This window comes from Lygodium microphyllum, chromosome 25 (genome assembly GCF_053477565.2).
Source record: "Lygodium microphyllum isolate KBCC chromosome 25, Lygodium_microphyllum_v1.1.10, whole genome shotgun sequence".
Lineage (NCBI taxonomy): Eukaryota > Viridiplantae > Streptophyta > Polypodiopsida > Schizaeales > Lygodiaceae > Lygodium > Lygodium microphyllum.
This window is the reverse complement of record NC_141159.1, coordinates 8095539-8115633: the sequence shown is the minus strand read 5'-3', so window position 1 is coordinate 8115633 and position 20095 is coordinate 8095539. Positions and strand designations below refer to the sequence as shown.

The 20095-nt window shown below is 41.2% G+C and overlaps 1 protein-coding gene across 1 annotated transcript in view; it reads left to right on the top strand.

The window, feature by feature from the left end:
- Positions 1-19457, top strand: part of LOC148013886 (SAP domain-containing protein) — a 57625-nt gene extending 38168 nt beyond the window's left edge. The window contains exons 3-7 of the mRNA XM_087667215.1: positions 16449-16572; positions 17934-18013; positions 18166-18275; positions 18997-19040; positions 19146-19457. Coding sequence (XP_087523341.1) covers positions 16449-16572; positions 17934-18013; positions 18166-18275; positions 18997-19040; positions 19146-19149 — 362 coding nt within the window. The 3' untranslated portion in view covers positions 19150-19457. The remainder of the gene's footprint in view (positions 1-16448; positions 16573-17933; positions 18014-18165; positions 18276-18996; positions 19041-19145) is intronic.
- The last annotated feature ends 638 nt before the right edge of the window (positions 19458-20095 follow it).

The window sequence follows — 20095 nt, the reverse complement described above, 5'->3', positions numbered from 1 at the left end:
TGAAATACACATATACTATCCAACCCCCATCATCTCTGGCAGCAATGAGTAAACCGCTCTGCAGGAAGTCCCTTTGTGAGAAGGTCTGCAGGGTTATCATTTGTATGTACCTTGACTAGCTTAATGCTCTTGCTGTCAAGTACATCTCTGATAAAGTGATACTTCACTTGTATGTGCTTTGTCTTTGCATGAAAGATAGGATTTTATGCTAGCATGATAGCACTCTGTCACAATGGAGGATAGGAATCTCTGTAACATAGTTGCACTTGTACGTAGTACGAATTGGTTCGTACTATACGGTTCGTACCATACCGTACCATACGAATTCGTACAAAAAACAAGTTTTTTTTTTGTTTTTGTTTTTTTGGGTGTGGTTGTTGTTGTTGGTGGTGGTTTGGGTTGTTGATTGTTGTTGTTGTGGTGGTGGTGGTGATTTTGTAGCCTTGATCAATCAACCAAGAAAGGAGGTGGAAGCTTGATTAGACTCCTCATACATGTTTTGTTATGATTTATCCTAGAGCCAAAGGCCATACATAAGGTATTCAAGCAGTTCCAAACGTTTCTAATTGATGTCGTCCCATCATTTTTCACAATATGTTAGTGTCATCAATAAATAAATTCAGCACCATTTGAGAATCATCAAGTAGCTTAATCCTATTGATTTTACCTTTGTTCACTGCTCATTTTGTACCACCCAACCCAAAGCATTAGTATACATTGCTAATAAAACTAGGCCAGAGGATAGCTTGGCCTAATGTACCTTCTGAGAGTACACGAATTAGTGAATGTACCATCGGTAGCTACTTTAGCCTTAACAATGCCAAATAAAACCATAACAAAATTCATAAATCTTTTACCAAAACCTTTGGTGGTTTGTTTGGTAACTGTTGGTCTCACAGGTCATTTTGGCCTCTTGTAGATGTTAATAAAGCATCTCATGTCATTTCATCTCTCTCTCTCTCTCTCTCTCTCTCGCCTCTCTGTCTCTCTCAACCTTCTCTCTCTCAAGCATACATGCCTCTTATTTGTATGATCATTCATGTATGATGTATCCACTCCTATGTATGTACTTGTAAGTTGTAGCGCATGTTGCGTATGCGGCATATGCCATAGAGGTTTTGGCATGTTACCCTGAAGTATTCATCTTATATACTCCAATAGCATTGCTATTTAGACTTTAAACATCTGTTCTATCATCTATAGTTCAAAATAATGAAGTTAATTTTTTTCGTACTAATATCGTATCATACCTTATAAAATCTTAAGGTACCATTTAGTACCGTATTTTATTGTACCGTACCGTACTTTTCGTACCTGACAACTATGCTCTGTGATGCCAAGCTCTCTCACCAGACGTGAAAGCCATAAAGCCTCTTTGTATGCCAGTGGTAGCCACATACTCTGCCTTTATAATAGACAATGCAACACACTTTTGCTGCCTAGATATCCAAGAGATTGCTCCACTTGTGAACGTGAACACATATCCTGAAGTAGACTTCTTGCAGTCAGGATGGCCAGCATAGGCTGCATCCGTGAACCCAACAACAGATGACTTCTGCTTACCAAAGCAGATAGACAGATCCTTTGTGTCCTTAAGGTATCTCATGATACCCTTCATTGCTTCCCAATGCTTTTTGCTAGGATATGCCATGTATCTACTAACCACTCCCACCGCAAATGTCAGGACGTGTAGTAACCATAGCATACATCAAGCTACCAATAGTTGAAGCATAAGGTATCCTTGCCATTTCAGCCTTTCCATCATCAGATGTAGGGCTATTATTTGCACTAAGCCTCACATATGGAGGCAATGGTACACTAATGGCTTTTCTCCCCTCCATATTGAATCGTTGCAAAACTTTAGTGACATACTCCTGCTATGACAGATAAAGAAGACTCGTTGATCTGTCTCTGAGTACACGCATGCCAAGAATGTGATTGGCTTCATCGAGCTCCTTTATATCAAAGCTGTTGTGTAAACTCTGCTTCGAGGAGTCCAAGGCATGAACATCCTTGCCTGCAATCAGCATGTCATCCACATATGGAACCAAGAGAATAAGGCTGCCATCTACTGTCTTCTTGGTGTATAAGCAGTGATCAACGTGAGAACGATGAAATCCCTGAGATTGCATAAATGTATCAAATTTATGATACCATTCTTGTGGTGCTTGCTTCAACCCATACAAACTCTTGTTGAGTGTACATACCATGTGCTCTTTCCCCTTTGCAGCAAAAACCTCAGGCTGTTGCATATAGATCTCCTTATGCAAATCACCATGTAAGAAAGCGGTTTTTACATCCATCTGTATGAGTTTCATATCTTCAGATGCTACCAAGCCCAAGATGGTTCGCTAAGTAGTCATTTTGACTACGGGAGAAAAGATTTCATCAAAATCAATTCCATGTTCTTGCTTGTACCCTTTAGCAACCAGGCGTGCCTTGTACTTTGGCAGAGAATGAGAAGTGACTTTCATTTTGTAAACCCATTTGCATGGTAGCACTTTTTGCCCTTTTGGCAAATGCACCAAATTCCAAATACCATTTTGCAGGAGAGATTCCATCTCTGACAGCATTGCTTTACGCCATTTCTTACCATCTTTTTTGTCCATCACTTCTTGGAAGCATGACGGCTCACCACAATCTGTCAACATGACATAATCAGCCACATAGTTAATACCAAGAACGAACCTATTGGGTTGTCATTGTACTCTGGTCGACCTACGGATCCAATGGTCAAGATTTGTTGGCTGTTCAACGTGCAAATCTTCATTAACAGCTTGCTGTTCTGCAGGTTCAGCATGCTGTATAGCTGGTTCTGGTTGTTCCAAAGGTACATGTTCTTGTTGAATTTGTGGTACATCATGGTCAAGATCTTGTTGATCATTTTCAGCATCATTTCGTGCATTTTCAGGAACATTTACAGCAGGTATTTGCTGTTGCCTAACGGGCATTCTTTGTTGTCCTATTGGTACATCCTCCCAGAATACAACCCTTCTGACCTCCTCTGTCTATTCGGGCTGTTTGTGCATGCGATCTTCCCGGAAGATAACATCATTGCTGTATACTACTTTTCTTTTCTCGGGATCCCATAATCGATACCCCATCTCACCTTCATCACCATATCCTAGGAAAATACATTTACAGGACTTTGGCTCAAGTTTGCTGCGTTTTTCCTTGCGAATGTGCACAAATGCCTCGCAATCGAATACTCTCAAGTGAGCATATGAAGGTGGCTTGCTCGACCATGTTGCTTGAGGGACTCCCCGCTCCAAAGACCTGTTTGATGATTGATTAATCAAGTGTATGGTTGTCATAACAGCCTCTGCCCAAAATCCATGAGGTAAAGCAACATGTGATAGCATTGTATGGACCTTGTCTTGAATCGTCCCGTTCATACGCTTTGCAACACCATTTTGGGGTGGATTATGAGGAGCAGTGAGTTTCCTTTTAATCCCTTTACTGTCACAAAAGTCCTGGAAGGCTTTGGACACATATTCCCCACCATTGTTAGAGCGAAGACACTTTAATGTCTTGCTGGTCTCATTTTCAGCAAGTGTCAATAGTTTTTTAAATTCATCCAAGGCCTTATCTTTGCGACGGATTGGATAAAACCATACTTTGCGTGTGGCATCATTAACAAAGGTAATGAAGTACTTCTCCTCCCCTAGAGATAATCCCGGCATTTGACATACATTTGAATGTACCAACTCTAAGGTTGAAGACTTTAGAGAAATATATTTTTTATGTGATGCTTGAGCATGTTTACCATAAATACATCACCATTGTAGTCAGAAAACCACTCATGATGTGGTGGGACATGAAAACATGCACCTGAATCATGTATCCAAGTGTGCATATCATCCTCAGAATTTGCAATCAATGCATGTGCACTCAAAGAAGAAGCAAGAAGTACATCACTATCACTGCCATTCTCATGAGTGACTACATTAACCTCTTCTATTTTCACATTGCTCTTCTTTGCAGGCTGGCTATCCTTTTTCTTAGCCTTGTTGTCTTTAGTGTTTTTGTTTTTACCTTTCTCTTTCTTCAATTGAAAACAGTCCCATTTGTAGTGCCCTTTTTTGCTACAATGATGACACTCCACATTTTTGCCAGGAGACTTGCTGTGTGCTTTATTTTCAGAATTGCCCCTTTGCTGAATTGTCTCTCTAGTGTGCAATGCATTGGAAGACTTGTTTGCTGAGTTATTTTGCCTATTGAGTTTTTCCATTAGCAAAGAACTCTCCGCATCAGAATTCGAGTTACTCCAAGTTGTCCTGAAAGTATCCCAACTTTTAGGCAAAGTGCATAGCAAGAAAAGTAGCCTTGAACTCATCAGCAATATGGAAATTCAAAGCAATCAGCTGACTGAAAATTAAGTTTAACTCATTCCAATGTACAAACATGGCTGTACCTTCTTTCATGCGAAAATCCATTAAAATTTTCAGCCAATAAACCTTGCTAGCTGCACTTTTTTGAGCATACAATTCTTCAAGCCTCTGCCACATTGCATATGTTAAATTCAGCTTTTCAATGTTAAAGAGCAAGTTGTTTGACATTGAGAGCTCAATGGTAGAGCGGGCAAGCTCATCCAAGTAATCACACTCGTCTTGTTCCATGTTTGCTGGTTTTATTCTCTTTGTTTTGATGGCTTAACGTGTTTCTTCTGCACCAAGACATTGTAGCATTGTTTTTGCCATATTGCAAAATTATATTCACCCTCAAGCTTCTTGATGTGCAGAAGATTGATGCTGTCACTGTTTCCAGCCATAATCTACAACACCAAATTAACTAAGCAGTCACCAAAGGCAAATGTTACACAAGTAACCACGGCACTGCAAGTATCAACTAGCAATGAAAATCCCAAGATTGCAGAGATTTTAGATTTGCAAATAGATTTTGAGAATTATAAAGTTTCTGTTGTTGCACTTCTCAAGCAATTATTTATACATTTAGAGACCAAGGCACTAATTACATGTGAAATCTCCAAAATTTCACTGCAATTTTTGCTCCAAAAGCATTTCCGAGCACAAATTTGACAATTTTGATCAAAAGACCCAAATTTTTAGAGGGTAATCCGTCCAAATTGCATCAGTACATGTACCCAAGTGCATATACCAAACATTTGTTGCACAAATTGAAGGGATAAAAGCCCCAATTTTCTTGGGTTCAAAGTGCACAAATTTCAGTGAAATTGAAGAAATTTCACTAAAATGTGAAAAGCCCCAAAATTTCTCGGGCAGATGTGCACCAAATGTGCAATTTCTAAGTCGGATTGTCTTGTCTTGCTTTGAAGTTTCCAAATCAGAGAAAAGTCTTAATTTTCTTGGGTAGAATTGCACGTTGTGTTTATGCTTGTGAATGCTCGACAAAGGGAAGACAAAAAATGACAGAAATTAAGGAAGATTAAAAAAAAAAAAAGGACGAGTGCTGGCATTGACTAGGGCCCGTTGAATCTGCTGTTTGGTATCGCTCAGTCTGTCATGCTGCCTACCGACAAGCTTGCGACCTGTCGTCTGCCAACACGGAGCTTGTCGCCTGCAACATGGAGCCAACTGTCCACCTGTCGCTTGTCGAGCCTACCGTCCGCCCAAGTCACTCCGACTGTTGCAAGTTTGTGACAATGTGGAGCTTGTTGCTTGTCGAACTTGTCGTCTGTCTTCTCATGCTAGTATGTCACCTGTCAAGCTTGTCGTCCGTCTTCTCACGCCAATGACCTCATGCTAGTCACCTGCTCTGATAGCAGTTGATAGTACTTCGTGGATTGAGACTGAGTGAGCTAGGATTGAGAGTGCTAGATTGAGTGCAGGAAGATGCAGAAAAGAGCCAAAGTTCATTGAGCATGCACCTGTTCAATCTCATGTACCATCACAGAAAATTCAGCAACTTGCCTATGTTGATTTTTGACCTGATTTTTCCTCGGCAGTAGATCATGATGATGTAGAGATCGCAGAGACGGCTGCTGTTCAAGAAGCAAAGATGGTGCCCAAACGGTTGCTGGATATCTTATGGGACAGCAAACAGGCTGCCTCTCTTCTTGGACGCACTAAGTAGCCTCTTGTTAGGTATCAATGAACTTTACAGATTGTGCTTTATTGGTCACAACTTTTGGCGGTGAGCCTCCTTGTGTTGAGAATGCTCTAGAGGATCCACATTGGGAGGATGCTATGCGGTCATAGTTGCAGAGCATTGAAGATAATAATACTTGGTGAAAGGTGAGAAGGATCGAAGTTTGCTTGGAAGAGCTATGGCGGGAGAGCAAGAGCAAGAAAGAGAGAGAGACCTAATGGGAACTCCAACAGTTGCAATGTGTGACCGGGCCTTCCTTCATTCAAACTGTCACTAAAAGAATAAAGAATAAAAGTGACGGTGATGACGGGCATCCGCCACCTGTAGTGTGCAGTGGTAGGTACTGTCAGTGTAGTAATACATGGGTGGCTAGGCAGAGGCGCATTTATCCCCAACAACCTTCCACTTAAAGGCGAATTTGTCTCAGTGAGGAGTGAAAGGAAAAAGAAAAGGACAATACAATGTACACATGTATAACAGGACGAGGAAAAACGTCATCTCATCCAACGCCCATCAATCTCCTGAGGAAGGCAAAGTGCCCAGTAGTGAGGCTTTTCATGAGCAGATCTGCAGGATTTTCGTGAGTGGAGATCTTGAGAAGGTCAACAGACTTGTTCTCCACGACCCCACTTATGAAGTGATACCTCACCTCAATGTGTTTTTTCTTCGCATGGAAGATCGGATTCTTGGCTAGCTGAATAGTACTGATAGAATCCGAATGCAGCGAAAGTATAGAATCAATCCCAAGGTCATGAATCAAACGGCTCAACCATATGGCCTTTTTGGAAGCCTCAGTGGTTGCAACGTACTCGGTCTTAGTGGTAGAGAGAGTCGTATACTTCTGAACCCTGGATATCCAAGAAATAATACCTCCAGCATAGGTGAATATATAGCTAGAAGTGGACTTTCTACTATCTACATGTCTTGCATAATCGGAGTCTGTGTATCCCATAATGCCTGTATCTTGGCTGCAATAGCAAATACACATATCTGTTGTGCCCTTCAGGTATCTCATGATATCCTTCATGGCATCCCAATGCTTCTTGCCAGGTGTACCTATATAGCGTGCCACAACACCAACTGCAAATGCAATATCTGCACTGGTGGCTATCATAGTATATATCAAACTGCCCATGGCTGATGCATAAGGGATCTTGGCCATCTTGGCCCTGTGCTCATTTGTCTGCGGACAATCCGCCTGTGAGACCTTCACATAAGAAGGTAATGGACAGCCAATAGGCTTTACGTCCTGCATGCGGAAACACTCTAGGATTTTATGAATGTACTCTTGCTGTGAGAGGTAGAGTAGTCTGTGATGTCTGTCACGCTTAATGTGCATATCAAGAATGTGAGAGGCCTGTCTTAAATCCTTCATTTCAAAGCTCTTCTTCAGCTGAGATTGAAGAGTATCTAGCTCATTATAAGCTTTCCCTGCAATCAACATATCATTCACATAAAGTACCAAAATAAGCAATGAGCCATCACGGGCTTTTTTCGTGTAAAGACACGGATCCATAGCACTCTTGCTGTAGCCTTGTGACTGCATAAAGGCATCAAACTTATGATACTATTTCCTAGGTGTCTGCGTCAAGTCATAAAGACTTTTCTTCAACTTGCACACTCGGTGCTCCTTGCCAGGTTTTGCAAAGCCCATAGGTTACTTCATGTAAATCTCAGCATGCAAGTTCCCATGTAAAAAAGCCATCTTGATATCCATTTGGTACAAGTCCAAGTCAAGTTGTGCAACCAAAGCCAAGACTAAGCATAGGGTGGTCATCTTAACCACAGGAGAGAAGACCTCATCAAAATCAACACCATGCTCGTTCTTAAAACCCTTTGCTACCAATCTAGCCTTGTATGCCGGCTTAGGGTGTCCAGGGGTATTTTTCAGCTTGTAGATCCACTTGCATGGCAGAGTCTTCTTGCCAGCAGGTAAAGAAACCAAATCCCAAGTTATATTCTTATGCAAGGAGTCCATCTCAAACTGCATAGCTCTCTCCCAAGAGTGACTGTTATCCCTGCGCTTAGTCTCATCATAGGTGAGAGGCTCTCCTGCATCTATAACCAAGACATAATGCATCGAGGGCTCAAATCTATGAGGTGGACGTCTATCGCACGTGGCTCCTCCTGGAATATAACCTTGTGTATCTCTACCATCTTTTCAAGCTGCCTATGCATCTTGTCTTCATGGAAGACCATATCGTCGCTATTTGTAACAGTTCTTTACTTAGGCGGGTGGGATTTACAAACTATTATCCATCCGGGAATTAATCATTTTTTTCTTCATCCATGACATAATTAGTTACCAGATACTTCCATTCATGGCTGCGGATGACTTTCCACGCTTGCGGATCCCAGAGGCGGTACCCATCTCGCCTACATCTCCATAGCCAAGGAAAATGTATATAACACCCTTAGGATCTAACTTAGTACGCTTGTCTTTGGATAGATGGCAAAATGCCTCACATCCAAAGACTCATAGATGCACATAAGATGGAGGTTTTCCAGTCCATACTTCCTCTGCAATGTGAAAATCCAAACCACTAGAAGGTGATCTATTTATGACATGCACAGCTGTATTGACTGTCTCAGTCCAAAAGCTCTGTGGTAAGCCTGTATGGCTAAGCATACTACGTACACACTCTTGGATGGTTCTATTCATTCGCTCAGCTAAACCGTTCTGGGGTGGGATATAGGGGGCGATCAATTGACGCTTAATACCCCTCTCGTCATATAGTTACTGAAAGGCTCGTGATACATATTCTCCCCTATTGTTAGTTCTAAAGCATTTCAGCCTATGCCCAGTTTGGTTCTCAATCAATGCAAGCCATCTCTGAAACACAGCCAAGACATCTAACTTAAGCTTAATGGGGTAAGCCTAGAATTTACGCGAAAAATCGTCAATGAATGTCACAAAATACTTTGCATTACCCATAGACTGACAGGGCACGGGTCCACAAACATCCGAATGTACCAATGTGAAGGGCTCACTCATGCATGTCCTACCAGACTTCTTATACGTATTTCTAGTCTGTCTGCCATAAAGACAATGCTCACATGAATCAAAACATGTATAGTCAAGGGGCGGTAAGTACTGCAAACCAGAAAGCATTTTCATTCCCTTCAAGGACATATGGCCCAAACAGGCATGCCAAATAGATACATATGGGATGAAACCCACTGACAAAATATGGTCAATAGAGGATCCATCAACTACAAGAGGATAGAGGTTGCTAGCCTTGGTACCTCTAGCAAGCACAAGTCTGCCACGTGTGATTTTCCATGTAGAATCCCCAAAAGAGACATGAAACCTAGCATCATCAAGCTGCCCTGCAGACATAAGACTACGTGTAAGCGCAGGTACATGACATACATCTTGTAACAGAAAAGTACTACGAGTAGAAAACTGCAACCGTACATCCCCAATGTCAACAATAGCAAGTGACCTATCATTACCCAAGTGAATTGAACTAGAGACAGTGCAGTAGGAGTGGAACCACTCACTACATGGTGTAATATGAAAGAAAGTACCAAAATCCAAAAGCTAATACTGCGCATACATAGAGTGAACCTCGGTCAACGACGTAGCATCACAAGAACTAGCTGCAAGTATGTACTTTCCATCGGAGTCATCAGTCTGTATAACATTTATCTCCTCAATTTTCACACTGGATTTTGCAGATACCATGCTGCAATTAGAGAGCTTTTCCTGTACTTTGTCTTTTCTCTTCTCTTTGCGCTTCTCATTGCGCAACTCATGACACTGTGGGCATATATGACCCTTCTTGCCGCAATGATGATATGTCACATTAGCATTTCTCCTACAAGACTTGCTATGCGACTTACCATGCGACTTAGACCTAGACTTTTGTGAGTCTTTGCCACGTCTATACCCACGGTCATTCTTTCCAATACCATCTCTGCCTCTAACAGTCAAAGCATGCGACACACGAGAGGTATCCAAGTTCTTACGGTTGATCTCTTCTTGTAGAAGAGCACTCTCTACATCAGGTAAGTTCAAAATAGTAGCAGGAGTATATAAGGCAGTGCGGAATACATCCTATGACTCACTCAGAGTCCCAAGCAAAAATAATGGAGTAGCCTCATCATTGAAGGTAATGCCCTGCGAAGTCAAGTTCTTGAGAATAGCATGGAACTAGCTCAAATGAGCAGACATCGTCATATTCTCCTTCATGCGCAGGTCCATAAGTTGCTTCAGCCAATACATTTGACTTGCTGGACTTTTCTTGTCATAGAGATTCTTCATTTTATCCCAAAGCTGCCAAGCACTCTATGCTTTTTCAACGATATTGCAATGCACCTGTTCAGTGAGAGACAAGATAGGGTGGACTTGCATAACTCATCAAGCTCATCCCATTCGTTATCAGTCATAGTTTTAGGTTGCTCGCCATGCATCCTTAGTGGCTTGATCTGAGATTTCTTACCAATACTTGCCAAACTTGGCTTTTCCAATAGGCATGATTCGTACCATCAAGCTTAGTGATGTTGAAGATAGCACTGTCAATGGAAAAAGATGCCATACTGCGGTCCAAAATGGTGCAGACAGTTCAAAATTGCTTGCTGTTTTTTGTTGTAAACAACAAAAATACCATCAAAACCAAGGCAAAATGACCAGAACTGATAGCTAATGATGCTGCTCACCAAGTACCAACAAAAGTACATAAAATCAGGATGATTTAGCATGAAAATTCCACGTCAGTCCATGCATAATTGCTTGCGGTAATAAATTACAGCCAGGTATAACGAGAGCAAACTGTAGGCAAAATAAATGTACCAAGGCAACCACTAACTGTCAAAGCATAACCAGCATCAAGCGGGCATAAATCAGCATGTGACAGTCATACATACATTGAGCAAACATCCAAGCTTGTCAAACGAATCCGTCAGTAAGCTGGCACACCCCTTGTGTAATAGGCCAAAGTGTACACAACACTGGTAAGACTTGACACAAGGAGGTGCATGCTCAGGGAGTGTAAAGCCCAAATCAGCCCAAGTACATGTATGCGGACCACGACATATCAACCATGCAACATCCAAGTGAAGAAGATCTTAGTCTCAGAAGAATCAAAGCTCAATAGCATAAACCACTTGCTCAATGTCTGTCAAGCATCCAAACATGCTCCTATTGGCACAAAAGCCGTATGGATCAAGCCAAGAAGCTCAAGAAAGGCATATGATAGCACCAGTGATGAAAGATCCAAGACCAAGCATTAATAAGACATCATGAGCATATCGGCTCTGTAGCCTCTAATTATAGCATCCATAGACATCAACTGTATCCCAAATACAACTTTGGCAAGCTAAGAAATATCCCAAGTAAGTTCCGGGAATCCAAACGCAAGCCAAGACAAGTCTCTAGTAGCAATCGACTCCAAACAATGTAACTAGCATGTAGTAGTGGCATAGGCCAAGCATGTGAAGACCGGTCAGACATAGGTAACATACATGCCATATGTACATCCAAGACGGTGCATTGAATGCATTCCAAAGCCGAGCTCAAGCTCAAATGAAGATCCGGAACCAAACACAAGCTCGATGTCGTACTCCGAAGGTCAATACTTCATTGCTATATCCCAAAGACATAGCCCGAAACCAATAGGCATAACCAAAGGCATGTAAGATAGCTTCAGCCCACTCTATTTCAGCAAAGATTTACTGTTAAAACTGAGTCTTTTCAGCAAGCAAATCAGTCCAAAATGATGGTGTAACATGTGCCTTGCATCCCTCAAACAATCGGGCATTAATAGATACCAAACCGGTTAAGTAGAAGTGCCCAAACAAGCATAGCATTAGATGCTAATGTTACTTTTGCATAACATGACACTGGGACTGCTGTAAACAGTCTTGGGAATGTAGAGATTAGACCCAAATCCTATGCCAATGATCAAGGAGGCTTCAACACATGTTAGAGACCATAACCAAGTGCATTGCCAAGCCCAAAGAAGCATGACATAGCCATCACTAAGGAGTAAGTGTGCTGTTGTGTTATGCTGTCCAAGAATCAACCAAAAAATGGCGCAAATTTGTTGATGTGTTCTCTTGCTGTTGTACATCCACATGGCCTCAATGGCAATGATTAGAGGCTCCAGGGGGTGCCCAAGGAGGCACACAACAAGCCTCAAGTGCCCAAATGCAAGGGGAAGTAAGATACAAGCTCCAAGGGTTTGAGCTATGGCTGCCCTAATTAACTGCAACCTAAGAACTGAATAAAAGCATTGAAAGAACACTTCAATACCTCTGTAGCAGGGCCCTGAGGATGCCTCAATAGGCCGAGAAGGTGCTCGGGAAGCCGAGGAGCGACAAGAGCTCGAGAAGGTCAGCTATGGCTGTTGGGAAGGAGACCCACTGCTGTAGGTATTTGAATAGAAGCTGAGAATGCCATGAACCAAGCTCGGGAAGTCGGGAAGCCAAGCTTTGATACAAGTTGAAAGGTGACAAGGATCGAAGCTTGCTTGGAAGAGCTATGACAAGAGAGCAAGAGCAGGAAAGAGAGAGTTCCCAAATGGGAACTCCAACAGTCACAATGTGTGACCGGGCCTTCCTTTATTCAAACTGTTACTAAAAGAATAAAGAATAAAGTGACAGTGATGGGTGCCCACCACCTGCAGTGTGCAGTGACGGGTATTGTCGGTGTAGTAATACACAGGTGGCTAGTTAGAGGTGCCTTTACCCCCAACACTTGGGAGTTATCTGACTTTCCTAAAGGCAAGTGTGCCATTGGTACGAAGTGGTTCTTTAAGTTGAAATATTATGTAGACAGTAGCATTGAACGCTTCAAAGCAAGACTTGTGGCAAAGGGTTATACTCAAAGACATGGCATTGATTACAAAGAGACCTTCGCACCCACGTCAAAAGAAGTCTATGTCAGCCAACCACCAAGGCTTGTAAAGGAGGATATGAAAAAGAAAGTCAGCCGTTTGTGGAAAGCCTTGTATGGGTTGAAGCATACACCATGAGCATGGTATGAGAAGATTCATTCTTAATGGATTGGCCTTGGCTTTTAGAATAGCCTGCTACTTGACTAGGAGCACCTTGCACATTAGACAGGAGGGGTATGCTCTCCTCATTTTGATCTTGTATCTTGATCGTATGATCTTGATTGAGGGTTATTAGCAGAAAATTTCATCGTACAAGGCTGATTTACATCAAGCACTTGCTATGATAGATCTTAGCCACTTGCACTACTATCTTGGTATCTAGTTTGATATTGTTGAGGGGGTTATTGTTTTGAAGTAGTCCAAGTGCATTGGACAATTATTGCAATGTCTTCAGTTTGAGGATTGCAAACTTGTACCTACTCTGATTGAGTTAGGCTTTCATTTTTCTCTTGAGGATGCTCATGATCATTTTGACACTTCTCTTTATCAGTAGGCAATTGGATGTATGATCTATTTGTGAAATACACGGATGGATGTTAAGTATGTTGTATCCTAGTTGAGTAGATTTATGTATAGCTAATGCTCACAGCATTGGCAAGTAGTTAAGTGCGTCTTCCGATACTTGAAAGGCACACAAGCTTTGGGGCTGTTTTACCCTTGTAGCACCTCTACTTCCTTGCATGCTTTTACATATGGTGATTGGGTAGGATGTTTTAACACGAGAGTGTCCACTAGTGGGAATTTTTTCTTACTTGGCAATGCATGTATCTCTTGGCTTAGCAAGAAGCAACCTATAGTGGCCACTTCGAGTTGTGAAGCTAAATGCAAGGCCAACTTTTGTAGCTACAATTGAGTGTGTTTGGCTCAAACACCTTTTATCAGACTTGCATATTGCGCTTGAAAAGAAACACCCTAATGCAGAAATGTAAATGAAAGTGTAGGACAAAGCATAAACATAGTGAAGTTCTAAATGAATGAATAAATATAATACGATGCTCATGCAACAAACAAACTATGTAGGGAATGAAAATTGGCCTTTGAATTCTTGTGTCTCAAGGACCGAGGTAGAGGTAATGAGCTGGAGAGTGTGTTTTACTCCTAATGGATCCCAAAACGCAGCAAGGTAGTTTCCAAGATGTCTGACAGCAATGAATGCAGCATATGATGATGCTGGATTAGTGTCAAAGGTGCAGAGGAGAGAGAAAATAGTTGTCAAACCAACAGTAGGTGATGATGTGGCAGGTTGTACAGCAGTCAGCTGGTCAAAATGCAGCAATTGTTGCGGTTGATAGAGGTAGGGCACCAGCCAGCAGGTGCAAACACAGTAGTTGCTGCCACGTGGCAGTTGGCGATAGTAGGGTGAGTGATTAGTAGTAGTCGACAAGTCTGGACAACAGCAGTAGATGGTGTAGACTGTGTGGTGAAGGTTGGAAATGGGCGCTAGATGGGTGTGAACAATGTTAGATAGCTGTGACAGAGATGTCCATACACGAATGGGGTGTGGGCAGCAAAGCTAGAGGGCTTGAAACCTGCAAAAACGAGATGGGGCTGAATGGAGGGCAGCTTGCCAATTTATAGGAAATTTTGGGACCTCAAACCTCTCCTTGTTTTAACTCTCTTGAGTTGCTCCCCATTTTAGGGTTTTTTATTAATTAAACATTTTTGGGGCTGTTCAAAGGGCTATTTCACTATGTAATGCATTATTTAGCTCAACAATACTTCCATTAGCTACATATATTTACACTGATAGTCAAAGTGCATTGATAGTTGCACGAAATCTAATATTTATCAAAGAGAGACACCATATAGGGGAGATTGATTTGGTCTATGTTTCTACACAATACAACATTGCAAACATGTTCACCAAGGCTCTATCCAGAGGAAAGTTTGAAGCTATTCACAAAGCTTTAGGCTTACTTCCATTTGGAGATTGATTTGTGACATCCTTGTTTTGTCCACATCATTCACTCCATGGGGTTTTGTTAAATATACCTTGTTATGGTGTGAATGCACTATATCCACACACTTTTTACCCTCTTGTGTGGGAGGGTTTTTTACCCTGTGTGTAGTTTGTAGCTCTAGGTAACCTTAGGGTTTACCTTTTTTTTTTTGAATTCTTGTGATTCGTTTTAGTGAAGGTACTACTGCATGCTTCTTTGTGTGTCTACTCTCTCTCACTCTCACTCTCTACTCCAGTTCTTGTTTGTTGAGCTGTTCATTCAATCCAACATTTGGTAGTCGAGTTGAAGGGAGAGAATCCATGGTCATGATGTTGTTTTGTAGGGCATTATTGACTAGCAATGAGATTCAACTATTTTTGCTCTTTGTGGTCGAGGATTGGTACAATCAATATTGACATCAGCATCTTTTAGAGGCACCTTGGTGATGGCTTGGTCACCCATTGCTTGGTATTCATGGTCCTATTTGATTATCATTGTTATATGTACTATGACAAGTCCTTTGTCATTGTATATTTTATTGTATCAATCACCCATGATTTGAGAGAGAATGCTAGCAAAGGTCAATATTTTGGGTGGCAGGGCTTATAACTAGAGTGGATTTTTGATCTTAGGTGGTGCATTTAATGATGGCCGACTTGTTTTTTTGGGTTGCATTTCATGTGGCTGACCTAATCATTTTGTTGCATTTCTTTTGCCTATTTATAGACAGCCTCTCCTCCACTTTTGTATGTACAAATACTTAGGGCATTGCTTCCTGTGGAGGGAGGCAGGTTGCAGCACTTTGCTGGTTGGCCACAGCCCATGCTTTTGTGCACACTCTTGAGCCTTGGTATATGGAGTCCGTTTCATGATTCTATTCTCTTTGAATTCATTAAATATGCTTAAAAGAAACTAGGGGACATCGATAATTTGGTTTGAAGAGATGAGATAATGGTACTTTTGAGGACTAGTCACTTCTCCATGAACTCCAGAGGATGAGGATGAAACATTTAAGGGGGAGGAGGATATGTCACTTAGATTGAAGTCATATGATGCTAAAACACTAGTAGTTGTGATTGTTTGTTTCTTTAAATATGCACATATGGGATTTGGGAATGCGACTTTTATGCACATGTAAGGTGTATGTGTCAACATGAGCCAAGGCCAAACAATTAATTTGTCAGAATAGGTACTAAGGTGAAGTAAGTTGGTGATGTGGCATACATGCATTAGCTTACTAAAGGATTAAGGATTTAAAGGGAGTGTGTGAGGTTATGCGGTGAATCAGTACAGCTTTTGCCATGTTTCTTGTGAGCTAAATTATTTTACTAAACCCTAAGTTCTGCACACAGCAGTGAACTATTAAAATTTGTTTTACATAGTTATTGATATAGGAATAAAATACTTCACTTATCATGTCTCTCTCAAGTGCTGCCTGTGTTACGAAGCAGACTGCTGCTAGACTAGAACTAAAATAAAATTGCCCTGTTAGCAACCGAAACAAAGATTTTAAGAATGGACTGATGATCTATGTATGCAGAAGAGCAGATAATCAAAACAGATGCAACAAACATATTGATAAGATCCTTAAGTAGGAATGCCAAGGCTGATTCAAAGATGAAAGATAAAGCCAAAGCTGCAACTGATAGTGGAAGAGGGAAAAGGTAAGATGTTTGTTTGTTTGCTTCTATCAACAAACTATGTCTTATTCTGTTTTCGATTGGAGAACTCAGAAAGATGGTGATACTTTGGTCTCACTTTCACAAGCTTTCGGCTGACTGCCAGCACTATTCGTTAGTGGTACAAGAGGATTTTGGAATAAGTGCAATTTTTTGGAAGATCCAAACCACCCCCACCCCCCCCAACACACACACACACACACACACACAACAAAAAAAAGTACAAAAACAATTTATTATGGTCTCTGATATTTGATTTCTCTATTGCTGCTTACATGCATGTTTTTTGTTCATTATCTTTATTTTTCTGTTGAAACTCTAAGCTGAACCTTAGTAAAAGTTTGTGATCTTTTTCTGGCTTTGTAAATTGCCTTAAACCTGTGAATGAGATCAGAGCAGTGCTAGCACATTATTATTTGAGCTCTGAGCTTAAGGGCTTTGATTTCTTAGATAGGGAGTCCGGCCTTGTTATTGAAGGTGAGCAAAATCTTTGGATGAAGCAAGGGGCCATTTCTAACTTAGGCACTTCAAAAGAAGTTTATGTAGCGGGTTGAGCTGAAACATGATGCTGTAATCAAGTGATAAGTATGTTGTTTAGATTGTTCGTACCTTAGTTGAGCTTTACCTCCCAAGTAGCTCTTTTCTTTCTAAAGCTAAAGAGTAGTTGTTCCTCTGTCACACTTCTGCTAGATGTTCTCCCTACCATGTTATTATGCCTGCTGCAATACATGCTCAATACTGCCACTTAATCTAACCCATCATGCTGTCCTGATTTGGTGGTATGTTGGTGTTAAACCTTAGAAGGGAAAAAGCTTGTCCATGTGCTAGAATAGTGGCTTACTCTTAATGTTCCATTGCTCAACTGCATGTGAGCTCGATGTCAACTGATTCCACGTCATTTTTCAAATTCTTCACTTGGATGAGGTAAGGACTGAAGAGTCATCCTTAACTATAGACAAGTGGTAATGCTGAATATCTGGGTTATCTTAAAGAGCTCCTACTTAAACTGCTTTTGTAGAGACTATGCTTAAGGATGACCACCCATCTATGCTGCTTAGGGGCAAGCCATAGAGCGTTTGAGCACTCTGTAGTTCTTGAAGTCATTGCTACAGATGTGGTGTTCCCCTGGTCAGGTTGGTGGACTTGTGCTTGGTAATTGATAGTAATTAGTTGAGGAGAACAAGAACATCAGTCCATATGTTGTCAAGGTATATGCAACAAAATATATGAGGTTTTTTCTCCAAATTGACATCGATTTGATACTTATCCCCTTTGAAAGAGTTTCATGAAGTGTCGAGTGATTGCATGTGGTAGTTCGAAAGTAATGGTTGATGGTTTTTCACCAGGCCTGCAGAGAGAACAACAGATGAGAAAAATGGGCTGAAGCGAGCAAATACAGGAACTGGAGCCTCCAGTAGTAGAAATGGTACGTGAAGGTTTTCAATTACAGTGCAAAATCATGCCTTAGGCCATAAGTTAGGCTGGATTTGTGTTACAGAAATGGTACGTAAAGCTCTTCAATTCCAGTGCAAAGTCATGCATTAGTCCGTATAAAGTTAGGGTGGTTTTGTATTGCAGAGGGCTTGGGGACGGCAGATGCACTCACCGAAAAGAAGCTCCAAGGTTACACAGTTGAGAAACTAAGAGCTTTACTTAAAAAACAGAACCTTCCACGGACAGGGAAAAAGGTACTGTTCTGCCTTTTCTCTGGAACTTTACTGCAAGGATTGAGGATATGCTTCTAGAAAATTCACGCTGTATGTCCATCCATTAAATACTAAGAATGCTTTCCAGCTATAGTGCGTGTGACGATTTTATGGTATAGGTAACAGACTGTCCTCTGAATTTTACTGTCTACTTGGATATAACTCAGCAAATTATGTAAATGTATAAACCTGTTTATCATACTTCTAAAGTTTGAAAAGTATTAAGTAATTTAAAATCGAAAGTTTTGCCATGCTTCCATCACCTGCTGGGGCTCCAATAATTTACTCGAAGTGCCAACCTTCCAAGTGTTTCGGGGTTTGATTCCCAGTCTTGCATTTTACTCAGCCACTGCACAATATAGCAGTAACCTTTCATGGGACACTTTCCATGATGAAACAGTATGGTCATCTGTGTTCCACTACCGAATTGAGCATTTGTTCCAACACTCCGTCGGTGCATTTTTGCGTGTCTCAATGCAAGTTTTGAATGTTTTATGGAGAAAAGTTCTATCATGAGTTATTCATACGATTTCCAAGTGGAATGTACGGTGATTGGTAAAGGGGTAATGGATGACTGAATTTCGTTTTTCTGATCCGATCTGGTGCTCCTGGTAGTACTCCTTTGCAGTTATGGAATAGTTTGTGCAGGTGATGACTGACAAGTTTCCTATTGAAGTACTCAATCTTTATTGATTTATGACAGGAAGAATTGATTGCTCGCTTGAAGCAAGCAGAGAAATCAAGATCGTAAGGCGAAACTACCCTTCTAAGTTTCCCAGTGTATCACGTTTGCAGGTTAAACGTACTTTTGGTTCTTGCCAGGTTCATAATAGTGTTTCTGTTCATTGACAGATGATATCTGAAGTTTAAAGCAGGCTTGTACATTATTGGAGGAAGGTCTCCAGTTAAATTGAAGTGAGACCAGACAGTCGAAGCAGCAAAGCAACAGCTTATGGAATGGGGCATATACTGTGCCTTTAAAGGTGGCTGCATCGATTGCCTGCAGTAGGAGACTTCAAAGTTGGCTGCTGAAGTGAGTGCTGCAGCTCCTTGTACCTCGGTATCTAATTCTCTTTTGTAAAAGTGTATGATGTATGATGAGGGAACAGCTGGCTACTGATGTGATTGTAAGTTTTGCTGCTGAAAAGGCTTTAAGTCTGCTAACGGGGATCTGCTTTCTTCAAATTGCGTGTGCTGAAATCATTTGGGACTTCTGGATCTGTTTCTGCCCGGGCTACTTTGGCAGGTGTTTTTGGAGGATCGTATGCCTTCTCTTGCGTTTATCCAAACAATAAGGTTGGAACTTGGTTTGCAACCCACCCACCTTCATGTGGAACTCGATAAACTTGGATGAGTGCACAAAAATTGGATGTTAGCAATAAAAAATGACGTAGAATACAAAGTGGAGGTCTTTCCCACATAAAAAAGCATGCTTCAGTATCGGCCATAAAAAAGCATTAGATGTTAGATATGTTGTCCTTGAGCAGCTTTTAGTAATTCTTGCAAATGCCCATACGGTCTGCTTCTGCAGCACTAAAAGTTGAAATGACAAAATAATGAGACACGAGAGAAAGAGAGAGAGTCCGGGGTGGGGGGATGTCAACATATGAAGAAATTCACTTATAAATATAGTACAAATGCAATGATCTGACCAATATTTTTGATCCACAAGTGCTTCAATAAACAATAGGTACCTCATAACTTATATCATAGGCCTTCCCCCAACCAATAGCATCTTTCATGGTTTTGTTATTGGTAATAAATGTGCTTCACATATTCAAAAATATTTGTGTACTATATTT